General features: G+C 53.1%; 2 protein-coding genes across 4 annotated transcripts in view; one reads left to right on the top strand and one right to left on the bottom strand.

The window, feature by feature from the left end:
* Lrp3 (LDL receptor related protein 3) lies at positions 1-13,689 on the top strand. Of its 2 annotated transcripts, XM_034497821.2 has the most exons (8): positions 1-159; positions 1,807-1,854; positions 3,461-3,523; positions 8,372-8,510; positions 9,631-9,845; positions 10,157-11,273; positions 11,479-11,611; positions 11,862-13,689. In XM_034497821.2, the coding sequence occupies exons 1-8, from the start codon at positions 87-89 to the stop codon at positions 12,447-12,449; spliced, it is 2,376 nt and encodes a 791-aa protein (XP_034353712.1). In that variant the 5' UTR covers positions 1-86; the 3' UTR covers positions 12,450-13,689. The 2 variants fall into 2 exon arrangements, with proteins under 2 accessions (XP_034353712.1, XP_034353723.1); XM_034497832.2 differs by lacking the exon at positions 3,461-3,523 and having other exon boundaries at positions 11,862-12,518.
* The window catches only part of Slc7a10 (solute carrier family 7 member 10), a 14,837-nt gene continuing 14,468 nt past the window's right edge, over positions 13,664-14,032 (bottom strand). For both annotated transcript variants that reach the window (XM_034497846.2, XM_034497855.2), the window contains one exon: positions 13,664-13,849. In XM_034497846.2, coding sequence (XP_034353737.1) covers positions 13,716-13,849 — 134 coding nt within the window. In that variant the 3' untranslated portion in view covers positions 13,664-13,715. The remainder of the gene's footprint in view (positions 13,850-14,032) is intronic.

Below are 14,032 nucleotides of genomic sequence, written 5' to 3'. Positions count from 1 at the left end.
CCGGGCCGCAGCCGCCGCGCCAGCCCTAGCCCCAGGCGGAGTCCCGGCCGCAGGGCAGCAGGCGTCCGCGCGCGGCCCGCCCCGGCATGGAGAAGCGCGCGGCCGCGGGGCCGGAGGGGGCGCCGGGCGCCAGGGCGCCGCTCGCAGTCGTCTGCCTGGGTGAGTGGGCCGCGAGGGGCCGGGCCGGACGGGGTGGGAGGGCTTGGAGCCCGCACTGCGATGGCTTCCGCACCCAGGCAGCCTTGGTTTTCGGAGGAGGGAGCCTCCCACAACAGCAGAGCCCGGGGGCCCGGAGCTGGGGGACGAGAACACTGGCCTTGGGTTCCTGGGGGGAGGCTGGGGTCTTCCTGACGCTTACAACCCGGCCTGTTTGAGCTGTGCTCTGGCTTCCAGAGCTATGGACAAAGGCCTGGACTACTGCTCCCCGAAGAAGGAAGCGTTTCCTGCCTGGAGTCCTGGGCAGGCCTGAGAGCTAGCCAAAAGATGGGGACTCAGCATGGGGGCTGGAGGAGGGGGGGAGGCAGATGTGAGAACTCATTTTCCCATTGTGTCTTCCCAGACCCAGATGGTCATAGGTCGGTTCATCCCTGATGAGGGGTGGGAGTCTGTTCCGGGAAGGACCAAGAACCTACCAGGACTGGAACCTGGGTTAGAAGGCTCCTTCCCTGACCAGGAATATTTTCTGCCCACTTTCCCAGAGCCCATTGCAGGAGGGGGGAAGGAAGGAGTTAAATCCCCAACCCACATGGCTCTTTATTTACCTTGATGAAGGAGGGAGGCCCTTAGAAGAGCTGGGTCATTAGGGGACACCCTATGATATCACTGTTGAGGGCCCAGGGACGTGACAGGCTCCCTTAAAACCACTGAGATGACAAGTTGTGAGGGCTGTGGGGGAGCCCTTTCATTTTAAACTCTAACTCTCATCTGGTCCCCAGGAATAGAGAAGGGTGAGTGTCCGGGACAGGACTACTGCGCAGGCTATGTGAGCTAATCTAAGCAGTGGCGTATATGCCCAGCGTTCCTGCTTCACTCGCTGCCAGTGGTCATAGTGTCTGGGTACTGGCTGCTGTGTTTCCCAAGTGAGCAGGGTAGAAGTGAGGGCTTCCTTGCTCAGGAGATGTCTGCATCTGGGTCTAACAGAGCCAGAATGCCCTTGGGATGCAGATGGGGTGAATGCCCCTGTTTCTTCATCAAATGTAGAATCACTGCTCCTGAGATAAATGTCTCAAACAGGCTATCCTGGTCCCCAGGAAGTTAGATTTCTTCTCACTTGGCCTAGACTCTGTCTCAGCCTAGAGCCAGCTGAAGCAAAGAACATTCCTGTTGAGGTGGATGCTTACTGTGATGGTATCAGGAGGGCGCTGCCTTTAGGACAGTGGGGTGCAGGGAAGATGATAGTATTGTCACCCCAAATGCCCATCAAAGTAGGAAGTCCATCAAGGTGGTAGGAGGCTACTTAGAAGGCAGAGCTCTTAGGACCGAGCTTATGTGAAGGGGAGCCTCAAGCCTGAGAAGAACCACTGAATTCTGTGTCACGGGTGTCATCATGACACAGGATAACACAGTCAAGCTAGCACACTGCTGTCTCTGTCCTGAGACCCTCTGAGTTCCTCGCCTTTGCCTGTCCCAGAAGGAACAGCAGTGGGAAGGAGAGTCTCTGGCAGTGACTTGGGCCATGCCAAGTAAGATAAAGAGGGGGTGCCTTAATTTCAGCTGTATTGTCCCATGTACACTCCTAGCCCAGACAGGGACCCTGAATTCCAAGAGCTATTGTTCCCTACTGACACCTCTTTGTGTCTTCCACAGTGAATCTCTTTCTCACCGGGAGGCTCAGCAGTGCAGTTCCCGCCTTAGGTGAGTAAGCCTTTCTCCTACCTGCCCTGGGTTAGCAACCTCTGAGGATGTATGTAACCCCCATGGCCAAAGTTGGGAAACCTTTACCAGTGTGTTTTCACAGCACCACAAAGGAGCTGTTGGTCTTGAGCGAGTTTAAATTTAGTGACATTGATTTTTGGTAAGATAGGTGAAATGCCAGACTACCTCAAACCTGGCCCCAAGATACTCAGAAGGAATCTGAGGCTTGGTACCACTGCGAACTGGCAAAAGCCCTGTACAGCTGATAGACTGTGTCTCTTGTGGACTAAGGGGTTCCTTAGGGATACTGGATGCTCATGTATTAAAATAATACATAGAGGGAATATTAACGGTGCCACAGAGGTCAGTAACATTAAGGAAAAAAAAATCAGACTGTTAAGATTGGTTTGATGGCACAGGCTTGTAATTCCAGCCACTCAAAAGACTAAGGCAGAAAAGTTGACATTATGGCCTACCTAAGTTACAGAACAAGTTCAAGGAAAGCCTGGCTAAGTTTGTAAGACTCTATCTAAAACATTTTTTAAAAGGGCTGGGGATATAGTTCAGTCATGGAGCACCTGCCTAGAATCTCCAAGTGAGGGCCTGGGGCATGCATGGATTAGTGGTAGAGCACTGCCTAGAATCCCCCAGTAAGGGGCTGGGGGTGTGGCTCAGTGGTAGAGCTCTTGCCTAAAATCTTCCAGTAAGGGGCTGGGGGTGTGGCTCAGTGGTGGAGCACTTCCCTAGCCTGGATTTAAGTCTTAGTGGGTTTGGCCAGGCTGACTTAGGATGAGGGGAAGGCAGAAGCCCCAGCTTTCACTGAAATTTCCAGGAGAGAGGCAAAGCAATCAGGCAAACATCGTGGGCAGCTTTGAATGGCCAGTTAGAGTAATTCTGGAGGCAAATTCTAGGGCAGGCTCTGGCAGGCTAGTATCTAACCCTGAGGTGCTTCAAGGCAGAGAGAGTATTGGCTTGTGTGTGAGGGTCAGGGGGATGGGAATAAGGACATAGTCTTGGATCTCCTGCTCTGCATGTGAAAGCTTTGTTTCAGGTAAGCCACCCTGCAGCAGAGAGGTTGACACAGGGTGTGAAAAAGCAGTGTGGAGCCCTGTGTTGGCCTCTTGCCTGTCAATGCTGGCTAGCCATCTGATGCCATCTTTGAGCTCTGGTGTCCAGAGAGGGAAGAGCAGCCATAGATACTTATCCTCGATTGAGGAGGGGCTGCCATTCTTTGGAGAACGATTAGGTCTGCTATTGTGAGATAGACAACTGAGGTAGCCTGTGCTAACACTAAAATACGAAGTAAACCTCACCATTTCTTGCTCATTTAGTCAATATATGGCCATCTCCAGCAAACCCTAAAATGATGTTTTAGTGCAAGATGTGATGTTGCATGTTTGTAACCCTATTACTGGGGAGGCTGAGACAGGAGGATTGCAAGTTCCACACCAGCCTGGGCTCCCTGTCTCAAAAGTAAGCCAAGGGTACCAAAGTCTGAGTAACTGGTAAGAACACATTAAGGTGCTTCAGGGTGTGTGTGGTCAGCAAGGATGTGTGACCTCAAGTCTGGGGACCTGGAACTTGTTTGTTGTCTCTTGTGCCACAGGCAAAGCAGGAGCTACGTGGGGTTTCGGGTTTCAGGCTGCCACTGAACCCACTGGGACTCAAGGTGGGTAGATCTGTCCGGTAATGACAAGGAGTGTGGGGGAGGGCAGGCAGAGGTGTGGGGGAGACACTCGTGGGAGCCAATTGCTTTACCCAGCTAGAAGACTGGGCTTCTGTCCCCCATAACTTTCTCTGTACCCCAGCTCTGTGTTTTTCTGCAGCTGGGCCTCCTCTGCTGACCCAGGCTGGCCCAGGGCCCTGCTGTAGTCAGCACTGACCAGCCCAGCCCTGCCTGATGTACTGACCACAAAGGACAGCCCAGTTTCACATCCTGGTTCCAGGAAAGCACTGACTGGGTCAGGTGTCTGTGGCCAGGGTACAGTTTGGGGAATCAGGGGTGTGAGGATGGGGGGAATGGGGTGAAAGGAGGTTGGTATCTTATATGAACCAGAGACCAGTCCTTCCACTACTGGTAGGTGGCAGGGCATTCCAGATGTGTTCCCAGGTTTGCAGAAGTGATGCTTGAGGGGCAAGACTTAAGGCCCTGCACATTCCTTACTCACCTCCAGAGGTGGTTGGTCACACATTGATTCCTGTGCATGGCACCCTTGATTTGGAGAGCTAAAAGCACAGCTTGCCTGGCAATGACAAGTGGCAGGGTGGGCCCTCTTCTCCCTGAAATCCACCTCTGACCCCTCAGCATTGCTGACCAGCTTCTCCCTGGCCTAGCTGACCCCTCCCAGCATGGGCCCCGTGACAGCATTTCCAAATTCTTTTGGTGTCTTCCTACCATCTCCCAACCCTTTCTCAGCCCATACCAGATAGATTTTGGTACCTCAGCCTATCCCTTGCTCTTTCTGTGTCAGGTATTTCCTAGGTCAAAAGACTACCTCCTGAGTCCTGCACTACCCCCTGCTTCCCTCTGTGATCCTAGGGTAAAGTTCACACTGTCTTCTCCTTAGTTAGGCACTTGGCCACACGCCTGGAGATGAGGGGAGCCTGGCTTCCTGTTGTAAGGTTACTATGGCGGGTTGTCCAGGTTACTGATAGCCCCTGGAAATCAGATCTACAAATTGTGCTGCATCAGGCCTTGCCCCTGTCCTCTCAGGAGGATTTGACAGTGCTTTGGATCTACAACTAATGACACTGCCTATAAAACTGCCGCCCATCCCTTTCCTACTTTGCCACTGAGAGCTCAGACAATCTGTTAGAGCAAAGGCTGGCCTCCACCTACAGCTCAGAGGGACCTCCCTGACACCCCAACACCCTCAGGGCTCTCTCCAATACCAGCATCCCCCAAACACAGTCCTGCTGTCTCTGCTCTGACCATCAACCTTTATATATCCTGTCAAATCCTCACTTTCCACAAGACATTCCTGTAGACTCCTCTGCCCCACTGGTCTGTTCCATTACATGACTGTCTGCCTCAAGACTCACTTGCTAAAATTTTTCAACCATAGCAAGCAACATGCACTGACTGTTTTACAGATGGATAAGATATATCCTTCTACAAGGCTACATATGGCCATGGCAGATTAAGTCTGGGGCCCAGGGTGGTGATGAAGCTGCTGTCATAGAGACCTGGGTTTTAGGGTTTGTTGGGCAAGCTAGACACATCTCCAAGCTTATTGCCAACTGGTATTTAGATAAGAGCCCTTTATGGAGCTCCCAGCTTCCAGAGCAGACCGTTCTTCATCTTGATATAAGACCCAGGTAGTGGCTGTAGAATCATGGTCCAGTACTTGTGACACTGTGAGGGCTATAGAAAAGAGGGTTTGTAGAAAGGTTGTGGTAGGCTGGCAGTGGTCCAGTCATCTAGAAAGACAGGCCACCTAAACCCTGAATAAATGGCCAGATGCAGTATACAGGGACGGGTGTCTGGCTGAGGAGGAAGACAGCAAGATGTTGATTTAGAACCTTGATCAATTCTGTACAAGGAAGAGACACCCCCAATCTCACTAGGCTCTGCCTACCCAAGAACTGCCTACCCAAGAACCACCCACCCGGCACTTCAAGAAGGAGAAATTCTCCAGGTCACTTCAGGTGCATGCATATGTCTCTACAAGAGTCCCTAGTTAGTGGCTTTCTCTGCCAACAGGAGTCAGGCCCAGGCTGGGGGAACCCTGCACATTCTCTTGAGACCTTGCTCTGCTAGCTTTGGCTCTTGTTTCCTTGGTAAAGCACCTGAGATTGGAGAGGCTGCATCCTAGGGCCACATGTGAACATCCGGAGCAAAGGAACTGGCTCGTACCTTACTGAGCTGGGATTCTTGATGCTATAAAGGATGAAATTCTGAGGATAGCCGCCCCCACTTTAGGGACAAAGGTAGCCTGCCTCCCCTCCCTTTGTTTGCCCTTCCCCTTTTCCTTCTCCTTCCCATCTCTCCCCTAGTCCCTCTTTCCTTTATCTATATATGATCTATCTATCTATCTATCTATCTATCTATCTATCTATTGACCTATCATCTATCCCTTCACTTTCTTTCCCTTCCTTCCTTCCTTCCTTCCTTCCTTCTTTCCTTCCTTCCTTCCTTCCTTCCTTCCTTCCTTCCTCTCTTTCTCTCTCTCTTTCTTTCTTTCTTTCTTTCTTTCTTTCTTTCTTTCTTTCTTTCTTTCTTTCTTCCTTTCTTATCTTTTCTTCCTCAATGTCTCAAATAGCTCATGCTAGCCTTAGAACTTACTATGTAGCACCAGGCTGTCCTGAAACTCAGAATCCTCCTGCCTTAGCCTCTCGAGTGCTAGCATTACAGGTGTGTGCCACTTGTTTAAAGATTCATTTCCGACTTAAATCTTTGATGCTCTTGTGAGTGGAATGGATAGATAGCCAAACCCCCATGGTCATGGATGGCAGAGTGATCACACTCCCTTAGGAAGCTCAGAAGGTGCTAGACTGACCATCAGTAGTCCATGCTGGGCATCCAATGTATGTCAGGCCTTGTGCTGGCCCCTGGGTGTCAGAGCAGAGCATCCAAGCCTGCCCTCCTATGGGGACTTGTCATTAAGCAATTTCTGGAACAAGAGGGTGATAGAGGCTAAGGAGGAAAGGAGGGGCAAAGGTTAGGAGCTCCACTGGTGACCTCGTGTGTGGGCTTCCCTATGAAGGGGACCCACAGAACTGAAGCTGAAACGGGGTGAAGGGGATAGATCCTTCCATGGGAGGGATCTTGGGTACAAGGGAAGCGAGGATACAGGAGATGTGAGGAAGTTTCGTAAGACAGGCAAACATTTCTTCTTCCTAAGAGATTGGGATGCACAGGGTTGGAGCGAGGTCCTCCTGCAGCTGTGTCCTAGACTCAGGACACAGAGTAAGAGAATGCAGTTTCAGAGGCAACATGACAGACATTTGTAGGGGGAGGATGAGGACGCAGACTTGGAGAAAAGAGTCACTCTTTGCTTCCCAAGCCTTGCTCTTCCATCTGTAAAGTGGGCCTAACTTTTGTGACAGGTTGGATAAGGGAAATGTTTGAGGGTCGTGGCAGGGATGTAGCCAAGTGCAAGGGTGTCTTGCCTGGCTGTGGGAGAACCCATACAACAGAGCAGGTGTAGGGTCTCTCACTCATAATGGCTAATGATGCTTTATCTTCATCCCTGATGTGACATACATCATAGATTTATAGAGTTGACACCCTACAAATGCTTGTGAACTCAGGACCTGCAGTAAGAGGCTGAAGGTGGATCCTGCCCCTGCCACTTGCTAGCTGTGACCTGGAAATCATTTATCCTGTCTGGGCCTCCATTTTTTAATCTGGTTAGGGCATCTACCTCCAATTTTTTTTTCATATATATTTAGATAAAATCCCAATTTTAAATAAAGGAAAAGATTTATTTTTACTTATGTGTGTATATATGTCTGGAGGAGGAGGGGTTGTACACATGTGTGCAGGAGGTCAGAAGAGGACATTAGGTCCCCTGGACCTGGAGTTACAGGTAGTTATGAGTTGCCCACTGTGGGTGCTGGGAACCAAACACTGGTCCTCCTGAAGAGAAGCAAGTGCTCTTAAATACTGAGCCATCTCTCCAGGTCCCAAATCTCAATTTCATTCAAGGTGAAATGAGAGCCAGACTACACTTGCAGCCATGTCTGGAAATTGCCACCTCCCTTCATTTCACCAGGGATTCTGTATAAATTCTGTGTGCTTTCATGCCCAGCCTGTGAGATCCACAGGGAAGATTTTCCGTCTTACTTATTTATGTCTGTTATGTTTGCTTGGTGCATAGTAGATGTTCAGTAAATATATATAGGTAAAACAGGTGATAAAGCCTCTCAAAAAAAAACAACAAAAAAAGCCTTTCTTTTTCCTGGGGCTCTGTCATTTTAAAATACTTATTTATTTAATTTTATGTTGCACCATGTGGGTGCAGAGGCCCATGGAGATCAGAAGGGGGAACGGATCCCCTGGAACTGGAGCTATACAGATGGTTGTGAGCAGCCGTGCTGGTGCTGAGAATTGAACCTGGGTCCTCTGCAAGAGCAGCATGTGCTCTTCACATATCCATCTCTCCAGCATCCCTGGGGTGCGTCCCACATGGGCATGTGGGAACCCTAATTAAGTGGCCTGTGCAGGCCTATGTATCAAAGGCCTACGTGCAAGACATCCACTAAGCTGAGATCTTGAGACCTCACCTTGCATGTGGGCTGCCAAGGTGAATGAAAGGTGTCTTGCTCTTACCCCTAGTGAGATGGGGGCAGGACACGGTCTGGACACACAGTATACCACACGAATAGGGTTACACTGCTTTAAGTCTGAGGGGTTCCTCCTTGAACCCCACCCACACACAGCTTCCATGATGCTTGGACTGGACTGACTGGACTTAGTGGAAACTTGTGTTCAAGCCATGAGCAGGGGCACCCGCATGAAACCTGTCTCCTACCCAAAGGTGGGTGGACATTTCTCAGCCTTCTCTCCCATCAGCTGCCTGCAGTGGGAAGTTGGAACAGCACACTGAACGGCGAGGGGTTATCTACAGCCCAGCCTGGCCCCTCAACTACCCTCCAGGCACCAACTGCAGCTGGTACATTCAAGGTGACCGTGGTGACATGATCACCATCAGGTAAGAAGAACATCTGTGGGACTGCACATGTATGTATGTCTGGCAGGTGTGGAGGGCAGCACACACATGGGTGTGGACAAATGTGATGTGTACTGTGTGTGACAGGCTACGTACATGTCTAGGTGTGTAGACACACTTAAGAACAGGCATCTGAGAGACCTGTATGGCCGTGTGTGAGCTGTAAGCATGTGTGTGTGCATGTGAGCATATGACCGTTTAATTGAGCACTTCCTTGGTCGGGTGCTCTGAGCTGGGTTTTTCCTCTATTGATTCTGTCCCTTTTGGTCCCCGAAAGAGAGCCTTGGGGGCTGGTAGAAGAAGTCTGGCTGCTTGAGGTAGCAAAGGTTTCTGTCCTCTACCCTGCAGGAGTGGCTTGAGGCTACGGTAGCATGGAGTCTAGGTCCGGGTTTCTGTAAGGACCTCAGGTGGTCTGTTGAGAAGGGAGCTGTAGGTACAGGCAGAGGGAAACAGGATGAGGTGCTGTCACCGAGGAGCTAGAAACCCTGACCTAGGTGGTCAAGGGGACATTTGGCTAGGGGATCACTATCGGTTTTGTCTGTCATACTTCTAAATGCTGAAATCTAGAAGCCCGCCTCACCTCCAGGCCTAATGACTCTGTAGATCTGAAGGACAGGGATGGGATGGGCCTGTTCTGGTTGCTATTGCTTCTTTTGCTCAGCTCTGGGAACCAATGTTTCACCTGGGCAACTTGTGGTCACCAAGCTGCAGCATCAAGTCACCTCACGGGCAGAGCCCTTCCTTCAGGGCCCAATCCTGGGAGTTGGTGCTATCGAGTTGACTCAGGATGAGCGGGGTCTGAGTCTTTGGTCACCGCCCTTTGGGGGAAACTGCTAGAGGGCTGCTGACTCTGCGCTCAGTTTTGAACTGGGGATGCTATATGCGTGCTAGTGGGGAAGGGAGCTGTTTAAACTGATGGATGCCATGACTCCTCATGGAGCTGTCTTTGGACCCTGGGGAGGGGACAGGGCCACGCAGTTTGGGAGTTGGGGGGAAGGGGGCTGCTAGATGGAACAGAGCTCCAGCTTGACTGCTGTTGGCCAGTCCTGGGCCATGAGGATCCTGTCCGCCTGCCCATCCCTGTGGTCTTCTCTGCCCACAGTTTCCGAAACTTCGATGTAGAGGAATCTCACCAGTGTTCCCTCGACTGGCTCCTGCTGGGCCCAGCAGCTCCTCCTCGACAGGAGGCCTTCCGCCTCTGCGGTTCAGCCATCCCACCAGCCTTCATCTCTGCCCGCGACCATGTCTGGATCTTCTTCCATTCAGACGCCTCCAGCTCTGGCCAGGCCCAGGGCTTCCGCCTCTCCTATATCCGAGGTGATGCCAGCAAGGTCTTCCACTAGCCCCAATTTTCTGCAAGGGCCCTCTTTACCAGCCCTGCTAATCCTAGGATGGGTGTGGGGTTGATGTTTAGTGGTGCCTCATTGATCCCACTTGGTTGGACGAATCTGCCCTCAGCCCAAACTTAACTGAGATATTGAACCTAGCCTTTCAGCCGTGAGCCTCTGCCCCATAGGTGGCTCTGCCTCTCTGTACAGAGGCCCAGCTGGGATTGAACCCATTTGCCTGCTCCTGCTTTAGACCCAGTGCTGGAAAGAGGCTCACCCTGCCTCACTCTTTGTCTCCAGGAAAGCTGGGCCAGGCATCCTGCCAGACAGATGAGTTCCGCTGTGACAACGGCAAATGCCTGCCTGGTCCTTGGCAGTGCAACATGGTGGATGAATGTGGAGATGGCTCAGATGAGGGTAACTGTTCAGCGCCTGCCTCGGAGCCACCAGGCAGCCTGTGCCCCGGGGGCACCTTCCCATGCAGCGGAGCCCGCTCCACACGCTGCCTGCCGGTGGAGCGGCGCTGCGACGGCACACAGGACTGCGGTGACGGCTCTGATGAGGCTGGCTGCCCCGACCTAGCATGTGGCCGGCGGCTGGGCAGCTTCTACGGTTCCTTCGCCTCCCCAGACCTGTTTGGCGCCGCCCGCGGGCCTTCGGACCTTCACTGCACATGGCTGGTGGATACGCAGGACCCAAGGCGTGTGCTGCTGCAGCTGGAGCTCCGGCTGGGTTATGATGACTATGTCCAGGTGTATGAAGGCCTGGGCGAGCGTGGGGACCGTCTGCTGCAAACGCTTTCCTACCGCAGCAACCACCGGCCTGTGAGCCTGGAAGCAGCGCAGGGCCGCCTCACTGTGGCCTACCATGCTCGTGCGCGCAGTGCTGGTCACGGCTTCAATGCCACATACCAGGTGAAGGGCTACTGCCTCCCTTGGGAGCAGCCGTGTGGGAGCAGCAGTGAGGGAGATGACGACAGCACAGGGGAACAGGGCTGCTTCTCAGAGCCACAGCGGTGTGATGGCTGGTGGCATTGTGCAAGCGGCCGGGATGAGCAGGGCTGTCCAGCATGCCCTCCGGACCAGTATCCCTGTGAGGGTGGTAGCGGCCTGTGCTATGCACCCGCCGATCGTTGCAACAACCAGAAAAGCTGTCCCGATGGCGCCGATGAGAAGAATTGCTTTTCCTGCCAGCCAGGCACCTTCCACTGTGGTACGAACCTGTGCATCTTTGAGACATGGCGCTGTGACGGTCAGGAGGACTGCCAAGATGGCAGCGATGAGCATGGCTGCCTGGCTGCCGTGCCCCGCAAGGTCATCACCGCCGCCCTCATTGGCAGCCTAGTATGCGGACTGCTGCTTGTTATTGCCCTAGGCTGTGCCTTCAAACTCTACTCCCTGCGCACGCAGGAGTACAGGTGGGCACCCCGTGGTGGCCTGGAGCCCCAGTTCTTCCGTTTCCCCGGAGAAAATCTCACTACATTCCAGGCTATGGGTTGGGTCATCCCGTTACAGAAGGACTGTTTCTGTGTGTGCATGCAGGGGTCCGGATGGAGGGGTGGGGTCCCCAGAGCCTGCTCTTATGTTATCCTGTCATGCTTGCCTTCTGCCCGTTGCTTTCAGGGCCTTTGAGACCCAAATGACACGCTTAGAGGCAGAGTTTGTGCGACGCGAGGCCCCCCCATCCTATGGTCAGCTCATCGCACAGGGCCTCATCCCACCGGTTGAGGATTTTCCTGTCTACAGTGCATCCCAGGTGAGCCTCCATAAGCATGAGTAGGGGGCCCCATAAGGCCCAGGTTTCTTTCCTGCTGGACCTCAGAGAGCCCCTAAGATCAGGAGGCCTAGGGGGCATGCTAGAGCTAGGGTGTTTGGAGCAGGGGAGGGAATACAGTCAAGTAGAGGAAGCACAGATTAGTCCCTGGCCTGGAAGGGTGTTATGCTGAAGGTTGTTCGGTAGTTCGTGGATGGCCTGGTCCCTACCTTAGCTGCTCCCCCACCCTCAGGCTTCAGTGCTACAGAACCTTCGCACAGCCATGCGAAGACAGATGCGTCGGCATGCCTCCCGCAGGGGGCCATCTCGTCGCAGACTGGGCCGCCTCTGGAACAGGCTCTTCCACCGGCCACGGGCACCTCGAGGCCAGATCCCACTGCTGACCGCCTCACGTACCTCACAGACCGTGCTGGGTGATGGGCTCCTCCAGGCAGCACCAGGGCCTGTCCCAGATCCCCCAGCGCCCAATACAGACACAGGCAGCCCCAGGGAGGCTGGAGATGGGCCTTCTAGTGGCTCTGGCCATGCACCAGAAGTGGGGCCTTCAGTACCACCCCAACCCTTGAACCTGGGAGACCCAGAGTACAGGCCAGACGACAAGGAGAGAAAGACCTGTGTGGACCCTCTGGAAGACAGCCCAGGCCCTGTGGACATGCCTTCAGAGTCCTGCTTGGCACAAGACCCCCACCCCCAGACTCCCACTGCCAGTGGTACCCAAGATCCCCATTCAGCAGAGCCACTGGGGGTCTGCAGGAGTCCTCCACCAACCTGCTCCCCAATATTGGAGGCTAGTGATGATGAGGCCCTGCTGGTCTGCTGACCCATTGGACACGCTGGTGACTGCCACAGCCCCGCTTTGGAACCAGGGAATACACAGTCATTTCTACCCTGCCTCTGCATTCTTTCTTACAGAGACCCACCTAGCAGCCCCAGTGAAGAGCCTGGGCACTCAGTCAGTGGGCTACCTCTGCAATCCTATTGCTCTGAAGGGCATTGCTGGCAGAGGCTTCAGTGACTGGCCTGGGAAAGAGGGTAGAGTGACGAGACCACCTTTGAGATCAGCACAAGCATAGCCTTGGAGTCTCAAGGCAACTTGCTTTCTGCCCACTAATCTGGGGATTCATTTCCGGAAAAGCAGGAGAGCCAGAACCAGGTTTTCTGGAATATTTTCTATGGCTTCCCAGTTCATTCACCCTACAGTGGCACCAGCTGCTCATCCCCAGAACTATGCCAGGAGCTATAGTTGAGACCTGAAAAGTCCATGGGGAAGGGTTGGACCTCATTTATGGTGAGTGCTGTATCCACCCTTCCCCACAGGGCCCCTGGGGAAGATGGGCTAGTGGCTTCTGCCCCAGCCTTATGCCTGTGGCGGCAGCATGGCCCTGGCTAGACTGGGTCAGTCCCTAAGTATCGTGGTAAGGCTAAAAGTATGAGCTAGGATGACCACGAGAGAGGCCATTCTATGCCTTCTCTGGAGACAGAAGCCAAGGTACTGGCTGGCAATGGAAACAACCATCCTGTCCTGCCTCAGAGACTCAGTTTCCTCACCTGAAGCCAGAACTGTGTTATCAGAAGTAGTAGCATTTACTCTGGTGATTTATGGGAAGGACAGTAGTCCCAGCTGGGGATTTCTGGGTTCTCCTGGATGGCTGAGTTCAGGGTGATGTGAACTCAGCCACTGTCTCCTATGGGCCCATGGAGCCAGCCTCAGGTTCAACCAGCAAAGCCCACTAGGACGGAAAACCTCCTCCATAGTCCCTTCCCAGCTAGCAGCCCATGTACCGCGCTGAGGCATGTCTCCATGGACTCCCCTTACACACAGCAACAACCAGCCCTGTTTATTTACAGGCTTTTCTGGAGAAGCTAGCAGGGCATTGCTAAGGCAGGAAGCCTGACCCCAGTGGCCGGTCCCTTACAATAGGCCTCTAAGGGTCAGGTCTCTCTCTCTCTCTCTCTCTCTCTCTCTCTCTCTCTCTCTCTCTCTCTCTCTTTTGCAGAAAAAATTTTTGAAAACAAAACAAAACACAAACCCCTTCTCAATAAACAACATGTAAACAGAATCAGCTGTTCCAGTCTCTATAAGGTCTCATTGTGTCTTCAAGGGCTTGTCCGTGATGGGCAATGGGGAGGGCTGGCCCATGGGGCCATTTTCCTCCTCCTCCAGGGAGCCCTGGGGGTAAACCACGAAACACAGCTTCTGGCCCCAGCGTGTCATGGACTCTAAGAACAGACAGACAAGACAGATAGACTATGTTGGGGACGGGGTTGATCCTTTAAGACAGGGATTACCCTAACTCTGGACACCTTGGGCAGGCAGTTGCTTCCTTTGCAGATGGATCCCAGCCACATCTGAATGTAGCAGGAAGCTTTGAGGAAAGTCACTGGGTCCTGCGTCACCAGCCA

The sequence above is a fragment of the Arvicanthis niloticus genome, chromosome 1 (assembly GCF_011762505.2).
Source record: "Arvicanthis niloticus isolate mArvNil1 chromosome 1, mArvNil1.pat.X, whole genome shotgun sequence".
Classification (NCBI taxonomy): Eukaryota; Metazoa; Chordata; class Mammalia; order Rodentia; family Muridae; genus Arvicanthis; species Arvicanthis niloticus.
Note: the sequence above shows the minus strand (reverse complement) of the source record. Positions and strands in the feature narration are given on the sequence as shown.